This window comes from Manis javanica, chromosome 4 (genome assembly GCF_040802235.1).
Source record: "Manis javanica isolate MJ-LG chromosome 4, MJ_LKY, whole genome shotgun sequence".
In the NCBI taxonomy this organism is placed as follows: Eukaryota; Metazoa; Chordata; class Mammalia; order Pholidota; family Manidae; genus Manis; species Manis javanica.
The window spans coordinates 80,910,929-80,927,178 of NC_133159.1; the positions used below are offsets into that span (position 1 = coordinate 80,910,929).

The 16,250-nt window shown below is 38.2% G+C and overlaps 1 protein-coding gene across 1 annotated transcript in view; it reads left to right on the forward strand.

Moving 5' to 3' along the window:
* Positions 1-16,025, forward strand: part of TLCD4 (TLC domain containing 4) — a 75,896-nt gene extending 59,871 nt beyond the window's left edge. Inside the window, exon 7 of the mRNA XM_036997989.2 lies at positions 6,292-16,025. Coding sequence (XP_036853884.1) covers positions 6,292-6,478 — 187 coding nt within the window. The 3' untranslated portion in view covers positions 6,479-16,025. The remainder of the gene's footprint in view (positions 1-6,291) is intronic.
* Positions 16,026-16,250: the final 225 nt, after the last annotated feature.

A 16,250-nucleotide genomic window follows, 5' to 3' on the forward strand; every position in this document is an offset into this window, starting at 1 on the left:
GGAAGCCATGTAGCACTTAATAATACTTGTTAAAATGCAAGACAAGGCTCATAATGCTGTGGTTTTATTGAGAAACATCTGTAGTTTCTTTTTTCTTAAACTGGTTTAGCAGTAACAGCTTTATAACATGTGTCAGCTGGGGATTCATTGTAGGCATGTAAATTAAATGTTCTTCCTTAGAGCCTATGACGGGAGGAGGAGGAACTGAGGTAGCTGTGTTAACGAGGCTGTTATGAGGGGCTGCTAGTCTGTGGAGCATGACTGAATCTTGTTCTTTAATGGAGCAAACTTAGTGATGGTCATGTTTCTTTTGAAAACAAGCTTACCAGCAAATGGATTACTTAGGGTGTTTTTCCAAAGTACAGCACCCAAGGACTTGAGCCCTACCCCTTTATAGCCCAGACTTCAAACTGCCTCTACTAGCTTAGATAATAGGTCATATCTTTATTAGATATTTTGGATAGCAGTGAAGAAGGGAAGACAGCTGCTAAAGATGGGTTTATTTGCATTGAAATGTTTACACTGATTGCCTCTGAGCAGTAGACAGGTTTGATATCAGGCCCTATATTTAAGACCAAAAACAATGAGAAGTATTTCTAATCTCAAAGATATAATACCTCTGGCTGAAAACTCGTTTATCACCATTTGTATACTTTTTCTTTATGTTGTTCCATATTTCTGTAATTAAGTGTACATTAAGGTATTTTCTACTTCTTGGTTAATGACGCCTAAAAATAGAACAATAAAATATGGTATATATTTTTCTGTTTCTTCCTTGGTTTGCTTCTAGTATGATTACGTCTACTTCCTTATTAAGGAATTTTTTCATAGATAATACTCATACTAACCTGTAACTAGCATGATTTATGAGTTTTTTTGGTAATTATTAGAATTTATAATAATAAGGCATTAGATTTAATTTGAAAAATTTATTTGAAAACTGCAGTAAATGTGATAGCTGAAGTGATATACACAATTTTCCCCTAGAATATATAACATTACTATTTAATTGCCACAAAGATTTTGGAAGTCTTTCAAAATACATTCAACATTTTGAGAACACATCTTCTAATTTATTTCCTTAGGCTGAAGAACTTTGATTTACAAAATGTGAAACTTGGTAATGTACAATCATTGTTACTCAGATTTATCAGCAATTAAAATAGCAAATTAATATTCTTTATTTTATCTGGTTATGCTTTATCTGGAAGGATTAATGAATATCTTTAGGTAATTCCCTTGAAATTTTAGATGTTTGTGTGCCATTTAAAAGTATATGCAAGTTCTAAGCAATAATCTGCATGTTATACAAGATTGGCATTACTTTGTCATGACAATTTTATTTAATATTTTAAGAAAGTGCATTACATCAACATTCTATATATAAATCATGCCTCTCTACCAATGAAAAATTTGGGATTTTCTTGTGCTAGAATACTAATGTGGTGCAAACTTTGTATTTTGTGAAAAAAAATTTAATAAAATCACAATAATTTAGTGCAAAAGTTTGAGTCTGCAAGGTGTATACTTTAATAGAAACTAATGAATAGCCTGATGATAAGAATTGCTTTCCTGAAATTAAATCATCTCTCCTAGCTTATGAATTCTAAAGCTAATATTTATTCTTCCAGATGCTTGTACAGCTTGTTTACCCTGTGCCTTCCCTTCTCCTCAAGGTCCCAGCCTTGTAGCAAACCAGAAGGCATCGCAAACATTTTAGTCATGCTTGTTAATGAAAGGAATGGTATTATCTAATCAATAGGCTCTTTTAGATTAAGTAAAACTTTGGCAGATATGTTTTTAATCTCCTTCGCTTTGTCCTTTAGGCCTCTCATGTGGTCTTGAGTGTTTTTGCCAAATGTCTTGGCTGGAATTCCTCCTTTCTCTAATTGCCTGTGGTCTCAGTTTTGCATCTTGGTCTGAGAACATCCAGCAGATAAGGAAGCAGAGAGCTAATTGAATAGAGTACTGAAGTGGTTAGCCTTCAGAGAGGATCATGAGTCATGCTTTCTGAACATGCCTAAAATGTTGTGTCAAAACTGGCAAAGGAGCAGCTGAATTTCAAAATTAAAATAGCAGTCACAGCTGTCAGTGGAGATAGGCCACAGGTAAAATTACAAGGATTTAGAACGCCTCGAAGCAAGTACACATGGGTGCTGTCTCCCACACCTCAGACTTTCTAAAAAATGGGCACCCTTTGTCTCCTATTCTGTAGTCTTTAGCAATGTGAACATATGCTTTCCCTCCCTTTTGGTGGTCATTAAACATGCACAAAATAAGTGGTTTAGCAAATTTGCAACTTTCCCCCATTCTAGTAACTGCTAATCTGATAGGTGTTCCTGACAGCCTCAGACTGGGCTGTCAACTAAGGTATGTGCACACCCCATCTGCGGGACTAGCAGCCCACTGTTTATGGCACAGTCTTGTCATTTTACCAGATCATTGATTAAAACCATCCAAGAACTACCTGAGAAGAGCTTTTAAAGATGGGAACTTGTAGGGAGGAATAAAAGGTCATAGGGATGATGGGGTACTTTTTGGTTGAGGATAAAGTTTAAGGATAGAAAGAAATCTGGAATGAGTCACACAGAAAAGGAAGGAGAGAAGACTTCAGATAATAGGAAAAGTGAAGTAAAGTGCTACGTACTTACACCGGCATACCTCAGAGATACTGCATGGTTTCAGATCACTGCAGTAAAGCAAATACAGCAATAAAGTTAGTCAAATGAGTTTTTGGTCTCTCAGTGCATATAAAATGATGTTTGCACTATACTATAGTCTAATAAGTGTGCAAGGCATTATGTCTCAAGAAACAATTCACATACTTTAAAAATATTGTTTAAAAATATTAAACATCATCTCAGCTTTGAAAGTGAGTCATAATCTGTTTGCTGGCAGAGGGTTATTCCTGGATATTGATGGCTGCTGACTGATCAGGGTGGTGGCTGTTGACGGCTGGGGTGGCTTTGGCAGTTTCTTAAAATAAGTTTGAATGTTTAAATGAATGTTAAATAAATTGAATGTTAAATTGAATGTTAAAATAAAATGAAGTTTGCCACATGCCTTTCACTAATGATTTCTCTGTAGTATGTCATGGTGTTCGATAGCATTTACCCAGAGAACTTTTTTTTTATTAAGGTATTATTGATATACACTCTTATGAAGGTTTCACATGAAAAGCATTGTGGTTACTACATTCACCCATATTATCAAGTACCCCCCACACCCCTTTGAAGTCAGTGTCCATCAGCACAGTAAGATGCCACAGAGTCACTACTTTGTCTCCAGAGAACTTTTCAAAATTGGAGTCAAGTCTCTCAAAATCTGCCACTGTTTTATCAACTAAGTTTATGTAATATTCTAAATCCTTTGTTGTCATTTTAACAATCTGCACAGCCCCTGTACCAGGAGTAGATTCTCTCAAGAAATAATTTTCTTTGCTCATCCCTAAGACAGCTCCTTAACCGTGAGAGTTTTATCCTGAGATGGCAGCAGGTCAGTCCCATCTCCAGGCTCCACTTCTAAGGCTAGTCCTCTTGCTGTTTCCACCGCATCTGCAGTGACTTCCTCCACTGAAGTCTTGGATCCCTCAGAGCCATCCATGAGGCTTGGAAACAACTTCTTTCAAACTCCTGTTGTTGATATTCTGACCTCTTCTCTTGACTCATAAAAATGTTCTTAATGGCATCTAGAATTGTGATCTTTCCAGAAGGTTTCCATTTACCCAGATCCATCAGAGGAATCACTTTCTATGGCACCTACAGTCTTATGAAATATATTTCTTAAATAACAAGACATGATTTGACATTACTCCCTGATACATGGGCTGCAGAATGGATGTTGTGTTGGCAGGCTTGAAAGTGGTGTTAATCTTGTTCATCTCCATCAGAGCTCTTGGGTGACCAAGTACATTGTCAGTGGGTAGTAATATTTTGAAAGGAATCCTTTTCCCGAGCTGTAAGTCTGGGGTTAAAATTCAGTAAACTGTGTAAATGAATGTGCTGTCATCTAGGCTTTGCTGTTCCATTTATAGAGCACAGGCAGATTTAGCATAAATCTTAAGGGCGCTAGGATTTCCAGAATGGTATATGAGCATTGGCTTCAACTTAAAGTCACCAGCTGCCTCTATTGTGAGTCAGACTGTCCTTTGAAGAAGTCACTGACTTCTTTCTAGCTATGAAAGTCCTAGATGGCATGTTCTTCCAATAGAAGACTATTTCATCTACATTGAAAATCTGTTTGTGTAGCCTGCTTCAGTCACTGTGTTAGCAACATCTTCTGGATAACTTGCTGCACCTTCTCCATCAGCACCTGCTGCTTCCCATGCACTTTCATGACATGGAGATGGCTTCTTTCCTTAAACCTTGTGAACCAACCTCTGCTAATTTCCAGCTTGTCTTCTGCAGCTTCCTCACCTCTCTCAGCCTATAGAATTGAAGGCATTTAGAGCTGTGCTCTGGATTAGGCTTTGGCTCAGGGGAACGTGGCTGGCTTGATCTTCTGTCCAGACGGCTAATACTTTCTCCATATCAGCAGTAAGACTGTTTGTTTTGCTTTCCTATCATTTGTGTGTTCTCTGGACTAACACTTTTAATTTCCTTCAAGAACTTTGCCCTTGAATGCACAACTTGGCTGTTTGGTTCAAGAGGCCTAGGTTTTGACCTATCTTGGCTTTTGACAATGCCTTTCTCACTAAGCTGAATCATTTATAACTTTTGATTTAAAGTGATGGACATGTGACTCTTCACTTGAAAACTTAGAGGCCATTGAAGGGTCATTAGTTGGTCTAATTTCAGTATTTTTGTGTCTCAGGGAACAGGGAGGCCTGAGGAGAGGGGAGAGGTGAGCAGCCCATCACTGGAGCAGTCAGAGCACAAGTAACATTTATCGATTAAGTTTGCCGTCAAATGGGTGTGGTTTATGGCACCCCAAAACAATTACAATGGTAACATCAAAGATCACTGATCACAGATCACCATAACAAATATAATAGTCCAGTAAAACGAAGTATGCCTGTGTGTTGCATTTTGGGTGACATGAATTTATCAAGAATATATTCATTATTCATAAATTCCTATACGTTATATAAGAAGGTGTTTTCTATATTAAAATACAAAATATACATTATTCATTATGTACATGTCTCTATATGTGTATGTATGTTCTATGTGTATGTGTGTGTATACACACAAGAGACCATATCTTAGCATGTTTCACCCCTGCCAACAACCAGATGCTTTATGTGAGGCAGGCCTAAGGAGGTGGCCTTAGTGGAGCATGCTGTTGGGCTGCCTGAGCTGCAGGAGACCCCAGGTTCTGATCTGTTGTAGTTACCAAAAGCCAACATATGCCCAACAGTGAAACTTTCTGGAATAATTTGTGTGGTCAGGCAGGTTCATCATGAGAGGTTTTAGAAGATGAAATGAGCAGTTCTTAAAAGTATACTGTATTGTGGACGGAAGGGATCATGAATGGGTGTGGCACAAGAAAGAGAGATGTTGTTTGAATTGTTAATTAGAAAAGAGCAATTTGGAAAGAGTGAGGTGCCTGAGAGCCTAAAGTAACTGTGAAGAAGTATCTTAATCTCTGTGAGTCTTTGCTATCTGTAAAATAGTGTTTGAAGTATCTCTGACATTCCTTCCACCGCTTCGATCCTATTAGTAAGAGCTTTAATTTGAAACAAAGAATTAGGAAGGAGCAAGTGTAGCTTGAAGGCTAGGAATGTGATTAAAGTGACATTTGAGGGAGATTCTCAGTGTCAAATTAATGGGAGAACAGAAATAGGTGAGTGGTGGAGAACCTGGCCAAGCAACAGCAAAGTGGTGAGGCCTGACATGTGGCCTGAGACAAGGAAGAAAAATAAAAGGGCCACATATGATAGTACAGAGGAGGGCCAAGAGGATTTAGAGAAAATGAACATAACTCATGAGTAAGGCTGTGGAAGTGAGGGGAGACAGGTACCACTGGGTGTGGCATCAGAAGGTGGGGAGCTGTGGACTCATGGGAGGTGGGAGAGCAGGCTGGTGACGACTCTGATGGGGACCCAGTGGATGAGAACAAGGAGGGGTGCCAGAGTCCAAGGCATTTTCCATAAATGGTGAAAGACAAGGAACAGTAATTAGAAGAGTGGCATGGAGCCCCCGTGGTAGACTTTTAATATCATGGCAATGTGAAGAATTCATCCTGGGGGAACAAAAATTCTCTCAAAATGCCTTATTGTTGTGATTTCTCTTGTTGTTTTCATTCGTGACCCACTATCCTGCCTTGACCCCTCATATCTGTGTATTCCAGGTTCTGGACGGTCCCTCACAGCCCTGTTGGGGTTTCCACTCTGTTCTCCAGCTGCAGCGCTCCCCGTGGTGTCAGCCCAGTCCTGTCAAGTCAAAGGGCTTGGGAAAGGGCTAGAGGTCCCGGGAATAAGGCTCTTCCATGGAGTCTGGTGGCTGGCCCAGGAACCGGAGGCTGCTGCAGATGGTGATACCTGTACCTTGCAGGATTGACCCCCTGGGGGAGGTGGTCTTTGGATGGTGAGAGGAGGGACAAAAGTTCAAAGGGTGGAGCAGAAGCCACGGTGTGCTGGAGCAGGAGCAGGGAGGCTGCAGGGACTACATTAGGCCTCCAGGTTCTGTTTATGAATTGTTAAGAAGCAAAAGGAGAGGCACTCTAAAACGTTCCCCCTTGGCCCACAAGCAGGCTCCTAGTCAGCCTCTCTCCTGCCCATCTGTCACCTGCTACTCACTGACTCATTCTAAAACACATCTTCAATTGGTGTCAGAATTTCTAATACTCTATTTTCAAGTCTAAACTACTTAAGCCAAATTTAAGATTCCCAATAATATTACCCTACCCTAACTATTCAAGTTCCACCAGGTGGGTGCCCACTGTCTGTACCTGCTCATCCAGCTACAAGCCCTCACACTCTGTCTGTCTAGCCCAGAGGCCCTTCCCTCTCACAGATCTGTCACCTACTCAGCCTCGATGCACAGATTAATAGAATTGTTTTTTTTTTCACACTAAAAACAAAATAAACACATTTAGTTAGAGTTCTGAGGAAGAAGTTAATAAAATCGTTTTTATATGTATTAAGTACCGGCTAGATGACCAAGTGAGTTTCTGGAACAACCTGGATAGATAAGTTCATTCTTACCTGAGCCCAGATCTCAGCACTTTCTGTCCTGGGTGATCTTCTATGATTGTAGCTGAGCTGTTAATGTTTCTCTCAGCCTAAAGGACAGAGAAATTAGTTCACCCACTCCCACTGCCTGGGCAAGTAGTAGGAGCTCAGGTCTCTTCAGGATTCAGCATAGATTTTGCTATTTTTGAGTAAATGGTGGAGAGACCCTTTTCACTGGGAGTTGGGAAACTGGATTCCAATTCTGACTCTACCACTGAATAGTGACCATCTCAGGCAAGTGCTTTCACCTTGCTGTCATTTGTTTTTTCATCTGAAAAGTGAGAGGTTGAACTGGATGAATTGAGGGCCCTTTTTCTTTCAAATGCTATCATTCTCTGATAATGATGATTAGAATCAAGGCTAGGTGATAGCCCAGGGTATGGCAGGCTATGAGCATAATTCTTGTCTGACAGCAATTCTAGAATATTAGTTTCAGTTGTGTAAGCTTTTGGAGGTGCCTTAAATTCTATCTTTGATTGTGACCGTGTACCCTTGAGTAAGACCACTTGTTTATGACTCCATCTTCCTCACTTGCAAGATGAGATGATATCACTTACAATCAATGAACCTTGCCAAAAGGGATGAGTATACTATTTTCTGAGTGTGCTTTAATATTCTTAGGGGGAAGAGATGAAGTTTTAATGATGTACTTTCCCACTATACTTGCAGCCAAGTTGATTTTTTTTTAATGCTCTTCCTAATGTTAACCTTTGGAAGATGTAAACATTTGATCCAAATACAGAACCCATTTTCTTTGTTTCTCAGAATAAAATATTGTCAGAAAGGAAAACAGATGACTAATGAAAATGTAAATAGTAAGTTATTTATTCCTTTGTCACCAAAACAAAACACCTGAATCCTCTAATAATCTTGAGAAACCAGTCTATCACTAATGAGTCAATTAGCTTGGTTGACTTAGTACTGGGTAATCAGGCTTTTCCTAAGATTCCTGTGTTCTTAGTGACCCTAAACATGGGCTGCTGGGGTCTTTTGTGGGTATGCAGAGTCAAGGCCAGGACGAATGAAGATGAGGAATTAGTCCAACAATGTTTATTGTTGGAGACTTAGTTGGGTGATACCCTTAATTGTTTCCTGCAACTCTATTGGTCTTTAGGTGAATGGTGATGGAGTTATCTGTAGTGAAGACCCACACCAGATTTTTACAATCAATAGATGGACTTTCACGTTATATCATGAAGGAAAATAATGTAAGAAGTAAATCCTCATTGCTCTAGGGGAAAATGTGAATGATTCCTTATCATTGTAATTAGCAAAAATCAATGCTAATAAGGACTTATATTCTAAAGAATGGAGTGAAAAATGATTTAAAAAAATTTAAACATGACTAAAATGAAAACTTTTTAAATAAGAGGCACCTAAGCTGTTTATTAAAAATGTAAATCCAGAAGGAAGAAGTCTATACTTCATTGTCTATCCCCTTCATGACCCTCCAGTCATTAACTTCAACTATTAAACATCCTTATTTGGGATCTAACCAAATGTCTACATTTCCTTTGCTTAACTCAGACTCCAGAGACCTGCTGGAAAATCATTCAGCCCTGTGTAATTGGAGCCATCACAAATTTATGACCTCAGTCATTCACTTAAAAAACATTTATCCTCTACGTACCAGGAACCATGCAAGGCTGAGGGTATAAACACTGAATAAACTGTCAGGGTCCTTGCCCACAAGGAAATGGAAGGGAATAAGAGATAAGGGATAGGAAAGCAGATAGTAAGATAAGTGACTCTGTAAGGTGTGTCTTTCCTTTCTGATCCCAGATCTAGCCTAGTTTCACATATATAGTAAGTCACTCAATCAGAAAACATCTAGTCAGCACTTACTATGTGTCAGGCTCTGTTTCAGGCCCTGGAGATACATCAGTGAACAAGGCAGACAATGAACGCCCTCCTTTCTTAGAACTTATATTCCAGCCATTGAAGAATGACAGTAAACAAGTCTGTAAAAAAGAATGCAAGGTAATTTCAGGTAGTAATAAGTGCTAAGAAATAAAAGGCAGTGGGAGTTGGGGGACATTTTAGAAAGACCGCTTTGAGGAGATGGTATCATTTACAAAAGGTAAGCAAGTGCAGAATCATGTTGGGTCTCTAGGCCACGGTAAGGTGTTGGGGGTATCAGCCTGCTTAGAATAAGCATTCCAGGTTTCAAGCACTCCAGGTGAGAAGTGATGGGGGGCTTAAATGAAGGCTTTCAAATATTTTTTACCACAATCCACAAGAGGAAACATATTTTATGTGGTGACTCAGTACATAAACACATATGCATAAACAACAATTTCATGAGACAATACCCTTACTATGAGTGATGTGCTCTGAGATTTTCTATTTGATTTCACTATAAAAGAAGAAATACTGGTTGTCACCCACTAAATTGATTTCATAACTCACCAATGGGTGGCAACTCACAGTTTGTAAAATGCTGGTTCTGACTAAAAGTGCTGACAGTATAGATGGAGAGAAATGAATGGATTCAGGATATATTTTAGAAGTAGAGTTGTCAGTGGTTATTGATGGACTTGTGGGAAGGTAAGAAAAAAAGCCTGATAAATGATGATTATCTATGATTCTGGCTTGAATGAATGGGAGGATGGCAGTCCTATATCCTAATAGGGTGAAGACCTAGAAAGGAAATGTTTGAAGGGAGGGGTGGAGTGGAAGGGGGATCAAGAAATCTTCTCTAAACACTTCAAAAAATTCTGATGATGTGTGTCCATGTGCATAGAGATTTGTAATAATAATTGTTAAAATTACAGGTCAATAGTAAAAAAATCTTTTTGTATAGACTCTTAAAAATACTTATGAAATGTTCTTTTTATTTTCACCATAGAAATATAACCTGCTTATTAAAATAAAGGAGAAAGAAATGTGATTCGTCATCTTGCCACATAGCAATGACCATGGTTAACTTTATAATGTTTCCTTAATGCAACATTATCTATGCATTTTTGGGGGGGATCACCTAAGGTTTTGTAAAGATAATTGTTTAGGATTAGAATTATGTAAACTGTTTATAGATAATTAGTGGATTTGGAGTCAGGGAAGGTCATGATCATTGATGCTTATTGAATAGCTTTGTTTTCATAATAATAAAGTGATTTTAATGGGAAACCCAATTACCTAATCCAATGTTTCTCAAACTTTAAAAATCAATACAAATGATCACATCATACTTCCCAGCCAGTTTTGGACATGTGCCAAGATTTGGACATAGATACTCTATACACATTCCAACATCCATCTCTATTCCCACTGAGAATCCTTCAGACACAGATTTTTTTTTTCAAGTATAACATAGTAATTAAATATCTGTGTCCAAATTACATGTGACCTTTCTGGCCTCCTTCACTCCCCATTCTGGGCATCCCTTTAAAAGCTACATATTTGGAAACTTACTCCATGGCTCCCTTCCTTGAAGAGCAGTGATTTCACCAAGCCCAATTGGCCTTTACATACAACAAGGTTTATTTCACTGTTCTGATAAGACTATTAGATACTGTTTCTGTAGTGATCTGAAATCCACAAAAATACTTTCTCTTACACTTCAAAACTTATTAGTCATGAGGTAGGTGTTAGTGGGATGTATGCAGATAGAGTTTAAGGCCCCTGTAAGTTTCAAGGTCTCAGGTAAGTTGCAGTCAGGAGGGACCTAGGGTCAAGGCTTGGTAGTAAACAAGAAACCACAACCTGGACATCTGGAAAATTCAGCTTGAAAAACAAGAGAGGTTTTTTTTTTAATCCATATTGGCCCTAGCAAAAAGTTCCCCCAACCCCCTCAACCTCCCAATCATGTAAATTTCTCCATGCTTACAAACCCTGGACACTGCAGCCCTGACTGGCATCTTCCTTGGAGCCCCTTCTGATTAGCAGGATCCGTTTTCTTTACACTTCTCATTAAAAGCTTGGTGGGTTGCTCCATACTCTTGTCTGCTGGCTTCATTCCTTGTTGCCTTTGATACAATCCTGGGAAAAACAGCATCTCAGTGAGTAACAGTCATTCTTTGTGAGACATTGTCCTAGACTTTATGTAAACAAACCTAAGGCAGAACGTGGTCCCTGCCTTCAAGGAGTTCATGGTCTCATCTCACAGCAAGCAACTTTTAAAAAATAAGCCTATTATTTTAGAACAGTTTTAAATTTACTGAAAGATTGTGAGGATAGTACAGAGTACTTATATATTCCAAATCCATTTCCCCTGTTAGTAACCTTTTATGTTAATATTGTGCATAAGTTTATAATCAGTGTAAATCATACCATTTATAGTATTTTAAATTCTGAACTTTTCACTTTACAGTTTATCATGGCATCGTCTTTAGTTAAAACAAATATTAATGCTGGACACAACTCTATAAATTACCTGTGTCAGCCATCTCATTTGTCAGATGAGGAAACAGACATAGAGAGACCTTACATGTCTTGGTTAAGAGCATGGAGTAAAACCATGGCAACTGGCAAGTGTCCCCAGGTCCTCGAGTGCCATGTGGCTACTCCTCAAGGAGAGGTGAGGATGTAGGGAATATTTCGTGCATTCATTCAAAGAACCAACAATCACTGAGTGTATACTGGGTATTAGAGACTATTTTGGTTGTTGAGAAACAACACAAGTGAAGCTGGTCAACCCCTACCCTCCAGGAGCTTACATTGTGAATGTATTTGAGTTGAGATCAAAGAATAAAAGGACGTTGAGTTTCTGCTTTACTTCATTAAGGTGAGAAGAGCAAGGTGTACTGGAAAATGGCAGCCAGACATAATTTCAGAGGGTTGGTATGGTAGACTGAATAATGGTCCTCCAAAGATGTCCCATGTTCCAATCCCTGGAATATGGGAGTATGTTACCTTACATAGCATAAGGGACTTAGAAAATGTAATCAAGCATCTCAGTTATGCTGATTTATCTAAGTGGGCCCATTATAATCACAAGTGTCATCGTAATATAGATGATCCCCAACTTACAATGGTTTGATTTATGATGTTTGACTTCATGATGGTGTGAAAGTGATATACATTCAGTAGAAACTGTATGTAGTGTTTTGAATTTTGATCTTTTCCTGGGCTGGCAATGTGCAGCACAATAGCCTTCATGCTGCTGGGCAGTGGTAGTGGCAGTGGCTGCCACTCCCAACCAGCCATGTGAACATGAGGGTGAACAACCGCTGCCCTTACAGCTACTCTGCACCTGCAAGACTGTTCTGTTCATCACTTTCAGTAGAGTATCCAAGAACTTCAGGAGACATTCAACACTTGATTATAAAACAGGCTTTTTATTAGATGACTTTGCCAAACTGTAGGCTAATGTAAGTGTTCTGAGTTCATTTATGGTGAGCTAGGCTAAATTGTTTTGGTAGGTTACATGTATTAAATGTATTTTTGACTTAGAACATTTTCAATTTACAATGCGCATTGGGGTTGTAATCCCATCGCAAGTCAAGGAAGATCTGTGTAGGGAGAGAGAGAGGCAGGAGAGTCAGAGGTGTGAGAAGAGATGCGGATGGCTGTGAAGGGGCTACTGGCTGGAGGCTGTGAGACGAGGACCCTGGGAAGCCCCTAGAGGCTGGAAAAGGCAAGAAACAGTGCCCATAGTGTCACCAGAAGGAAAGAAAGCAGCCCTCTTTTGGTTCCAGCTCCCTAAGATCCATTCTGGACTTTTGACATCCAGAACTCTGAAAGAACAAACCTGTGTTGTCTTAAGCCACAAAATTTGTGGTGTTTTGTTACAGCAGCAATATAAACTAGTACAGCAATAAAAACTAGATTAGCTGGCTATGTAGAAAATATTGTGGATTATGGAGCATTAGACCCTAAGGTTCATCTCTGCTCTATGTAAATCAATAGCTCCACTTTTTAGAGGGAAATAATTATGAAAAAGAAAGTAACTGCTAAACTTTTCCTTATTCAAACTAATAATATTACTTTTGACTGGAAATTAAATATGTAACAGCACAATTGAAAATAGCCCCCAAACTGGAAACAATCCAAATGTCATTAATAATAGAATGGAAAACCAATTGTTATATATTCACACAATGAAATACCACACAGCAATGAGAATGTATGAACTACAATTGCAAGCAATACTATGGATGGACCATATGAGCTCATGTTATTGTTCACCTGAAGAAGCCAGGCACAAATTAATTACATATGACTCTATTTATATAAGGTTCAAACACAGGCAGAACTAATCCATGATGTTAAAAGGTAACTTGGAAGGGGATGAGGGGCTAGTGATGGAGAGGGGGCAGGAAGGAGCCTTCTGGGGTTCTGGCAATGTTCTGTTGCTTGATCTCCATGCTTGTTACATAGGTGAGTTCACTTTGTGAAAATTCCTATGATTTTGTACAAATCTATGCATACTATACATGAATAAAAAGGTTACCTAAAACTATATGAATATATGGTCCCAATGGTTGTTTTAACAGTAACTTGGTATAAAGAGTATGAACTTTTAGAGGGAAAATAATGAGCAAAATCCCCCTGCTGGACCCTTCTTGGATCCATTGTCCACAAGGAGAGCCAACCACCCTTTCTGACTTTAGAATAGTAGATTAAAAAATTTGTCCTAAAACATTTAAACACTTGCTTTATGCTGTACTTACTAACCTCTCCCTCCCCTTCTTCCCAGGACACATTATTTTCAAGCTGGTGTTTAAAAATGTTATTTAAATATATATAACTTACTATATCTAGTGAGTTATCTAGGTTGGAAGGAAAGTATTTAATAAGTTAATGATAAATAACAACTGCATAATTATGATTCTGTGGAAGAATGAGGCTTACTGGTGTACTTGGAACTGTATCTACTCAGGACACCTGTTATTTTGAGCAGGCCAGGCGGAACGCTAAGCCTAGATTCTGGCTAATGTGACCCTTCGTGCTCAATATTGTAGGGAGATAATTTGTACAAGACTGGTGAGTTCATTTATAGAATGCTGAACAATTTAAATGTAAGTACTAAACAATCTATAGATTAAAAGGTTTAAAAAATAAACACCCTTCAGATTCAATGGAAAAATATAATTTCTTATAATAAAGATGATTTATAAGGTGTGTAGTCCTGATATAATTTTTGATTTCCTGGAAATAAACATTTTGTGGTTAAGAGTTGAATATCTTGGGGAACCTCCTGCTCTTCAGAAAACATTGAGAACTGCAATGAAATTTAAATAAATTTCTACCCTTCCAGGCTAGTTTATTGCATTCTTGAGGTCACAAGAACGTGAGCACTTCCAACATTCTCTTATCTTTGCTAAGAAGGATGAGAGCCAGCACAGTACTTAGAATTCTCAAAGTATTTATATTAACAAGATTATTTCTGCACAAGGATCATTATCAAATGTCATTGTGACCTCCAGCATTTCTTTAATTTTACCTAAAGCTGAAAAAAATTTTGGAGGGTGCTTATATTTTATTTCATAGCTTTAAGGGATCCGAAATTATAAAGTTGAATATTGACTTAATACAGTTTATTCTTGGCAACTTATTTCCTAACAAAATAAAATGAATGAAAGTCAGTGATCAACTCTACTGAAAAATATTAACACCACCACCACCTTAAAAACATAAACAAAGGAAAATACTATATAAAAGCTGCAGTCTATCTGGGTAACTAACAAAGAGAAAATATTGATGCCCTTATTTTTTAGGTCAAATCTGGCAGGATTTTTATATCAAGTAATTAATAACAAAAGATGATTTCATGTTCTACTTTATCCATACTAGCACATTAAAAAGTTAGTTGGGAGCAATTCTCTGACAACGATAAGCGATATTAGAAAAGAAAAGAAACAAAAAGAGGAGCGTGTCACAGACTACATATAATTTATAAATTATAATTTGAAAAATATTTTCCTTAGCCTCTCCTCATTTTTAAAGTTCTCATTTATTGATGATCAACCTAAAAACTTTCAACGTAAGATTGCTTTTCTTCCTTCTAGCCTTCCTCTCCTTCAAGAATGAGCGAGTGAGGTATTGTACCAGGCTTACTGTTCCCAATGTGCATACAAAGCTTCTAGGATTTTATTCAAATGCAGATTTTCATTCAGTAGGTCTGAAATTGATCCTGGGTTGATCTGGGAGTAACTAGAACCTGTGTTTCTAACAAGCTGCTGAGTGATGTCAATGCTGTTGCTCTTTGGACCACAGTTTGAGCAGCAAGGATCGGGAAGGCAAGTCCATCCTCAAAGAGTTCAGTGTGGTTACAGCCACTTCCATTTTCCACTGTACTTCAGAAAGTTTCAGTTCATTTTCCAGATTATGTGTACAACCCAGATGTCAACAGGGAACTTCCTCCTCTCAAGATCAACATGAAGTTAGATCAAAACATATCCTTAATTCTATAGTCTCTTAAATCTCAATGACTTTCCCATAATTCATGGAATGAATCCAGAGGTGAAACTTGGTCCTTCTCTAATTTCTGCCAAAAAATCCACCTGCGTAAAGATGTTGTTCATTTGTAGACTTTACTGAGATGGAAGAAGACAAAGGGAGGTTTGACATAATGCTGTATCCAACACTCTGAAAGGAACTGTAGGCTCTGCCTCCGGGGGATTAGTTCAGTCTCTGGATCTTCTCACTCTGAAGGGCTGTATCCATTCCTGTACTACATGCTGTAAATGTCACCATAAGTTCATGTTTCCTCAGTGAGGGAGGGAGCTGATACTTGAGCTGCATCTGATCAGATACCTAGTTAGCCCTCTCCTTTAAAACAGACAAGCCCAAACTTCAGTATAAATCTTTAGTATATAATAAAATTACATCATATAAAAAAGCATAGTGAAATGATAAAATAGGATGATAGAAAACATAAAGCAATGCTTAATTACTTGGTAAGTGCTAGCTTTTTCCAAAGTATAGGTCAAATAAATATCAGATGTTCATGTGACTTCTTGTAATTCTTCTTAAGGTCACATAATCACATAAGCAATAATATAAATGTGTTTAGTATTTTTATTTAGATATAAGAAAAAATATTGCTAATGCCTTGCTCGTCTGATAGATAACTGTGTGGGTCACAGTGGTGCCATAAATTGGGCGTTACCTACTTTTTTCTTTTTTTTCA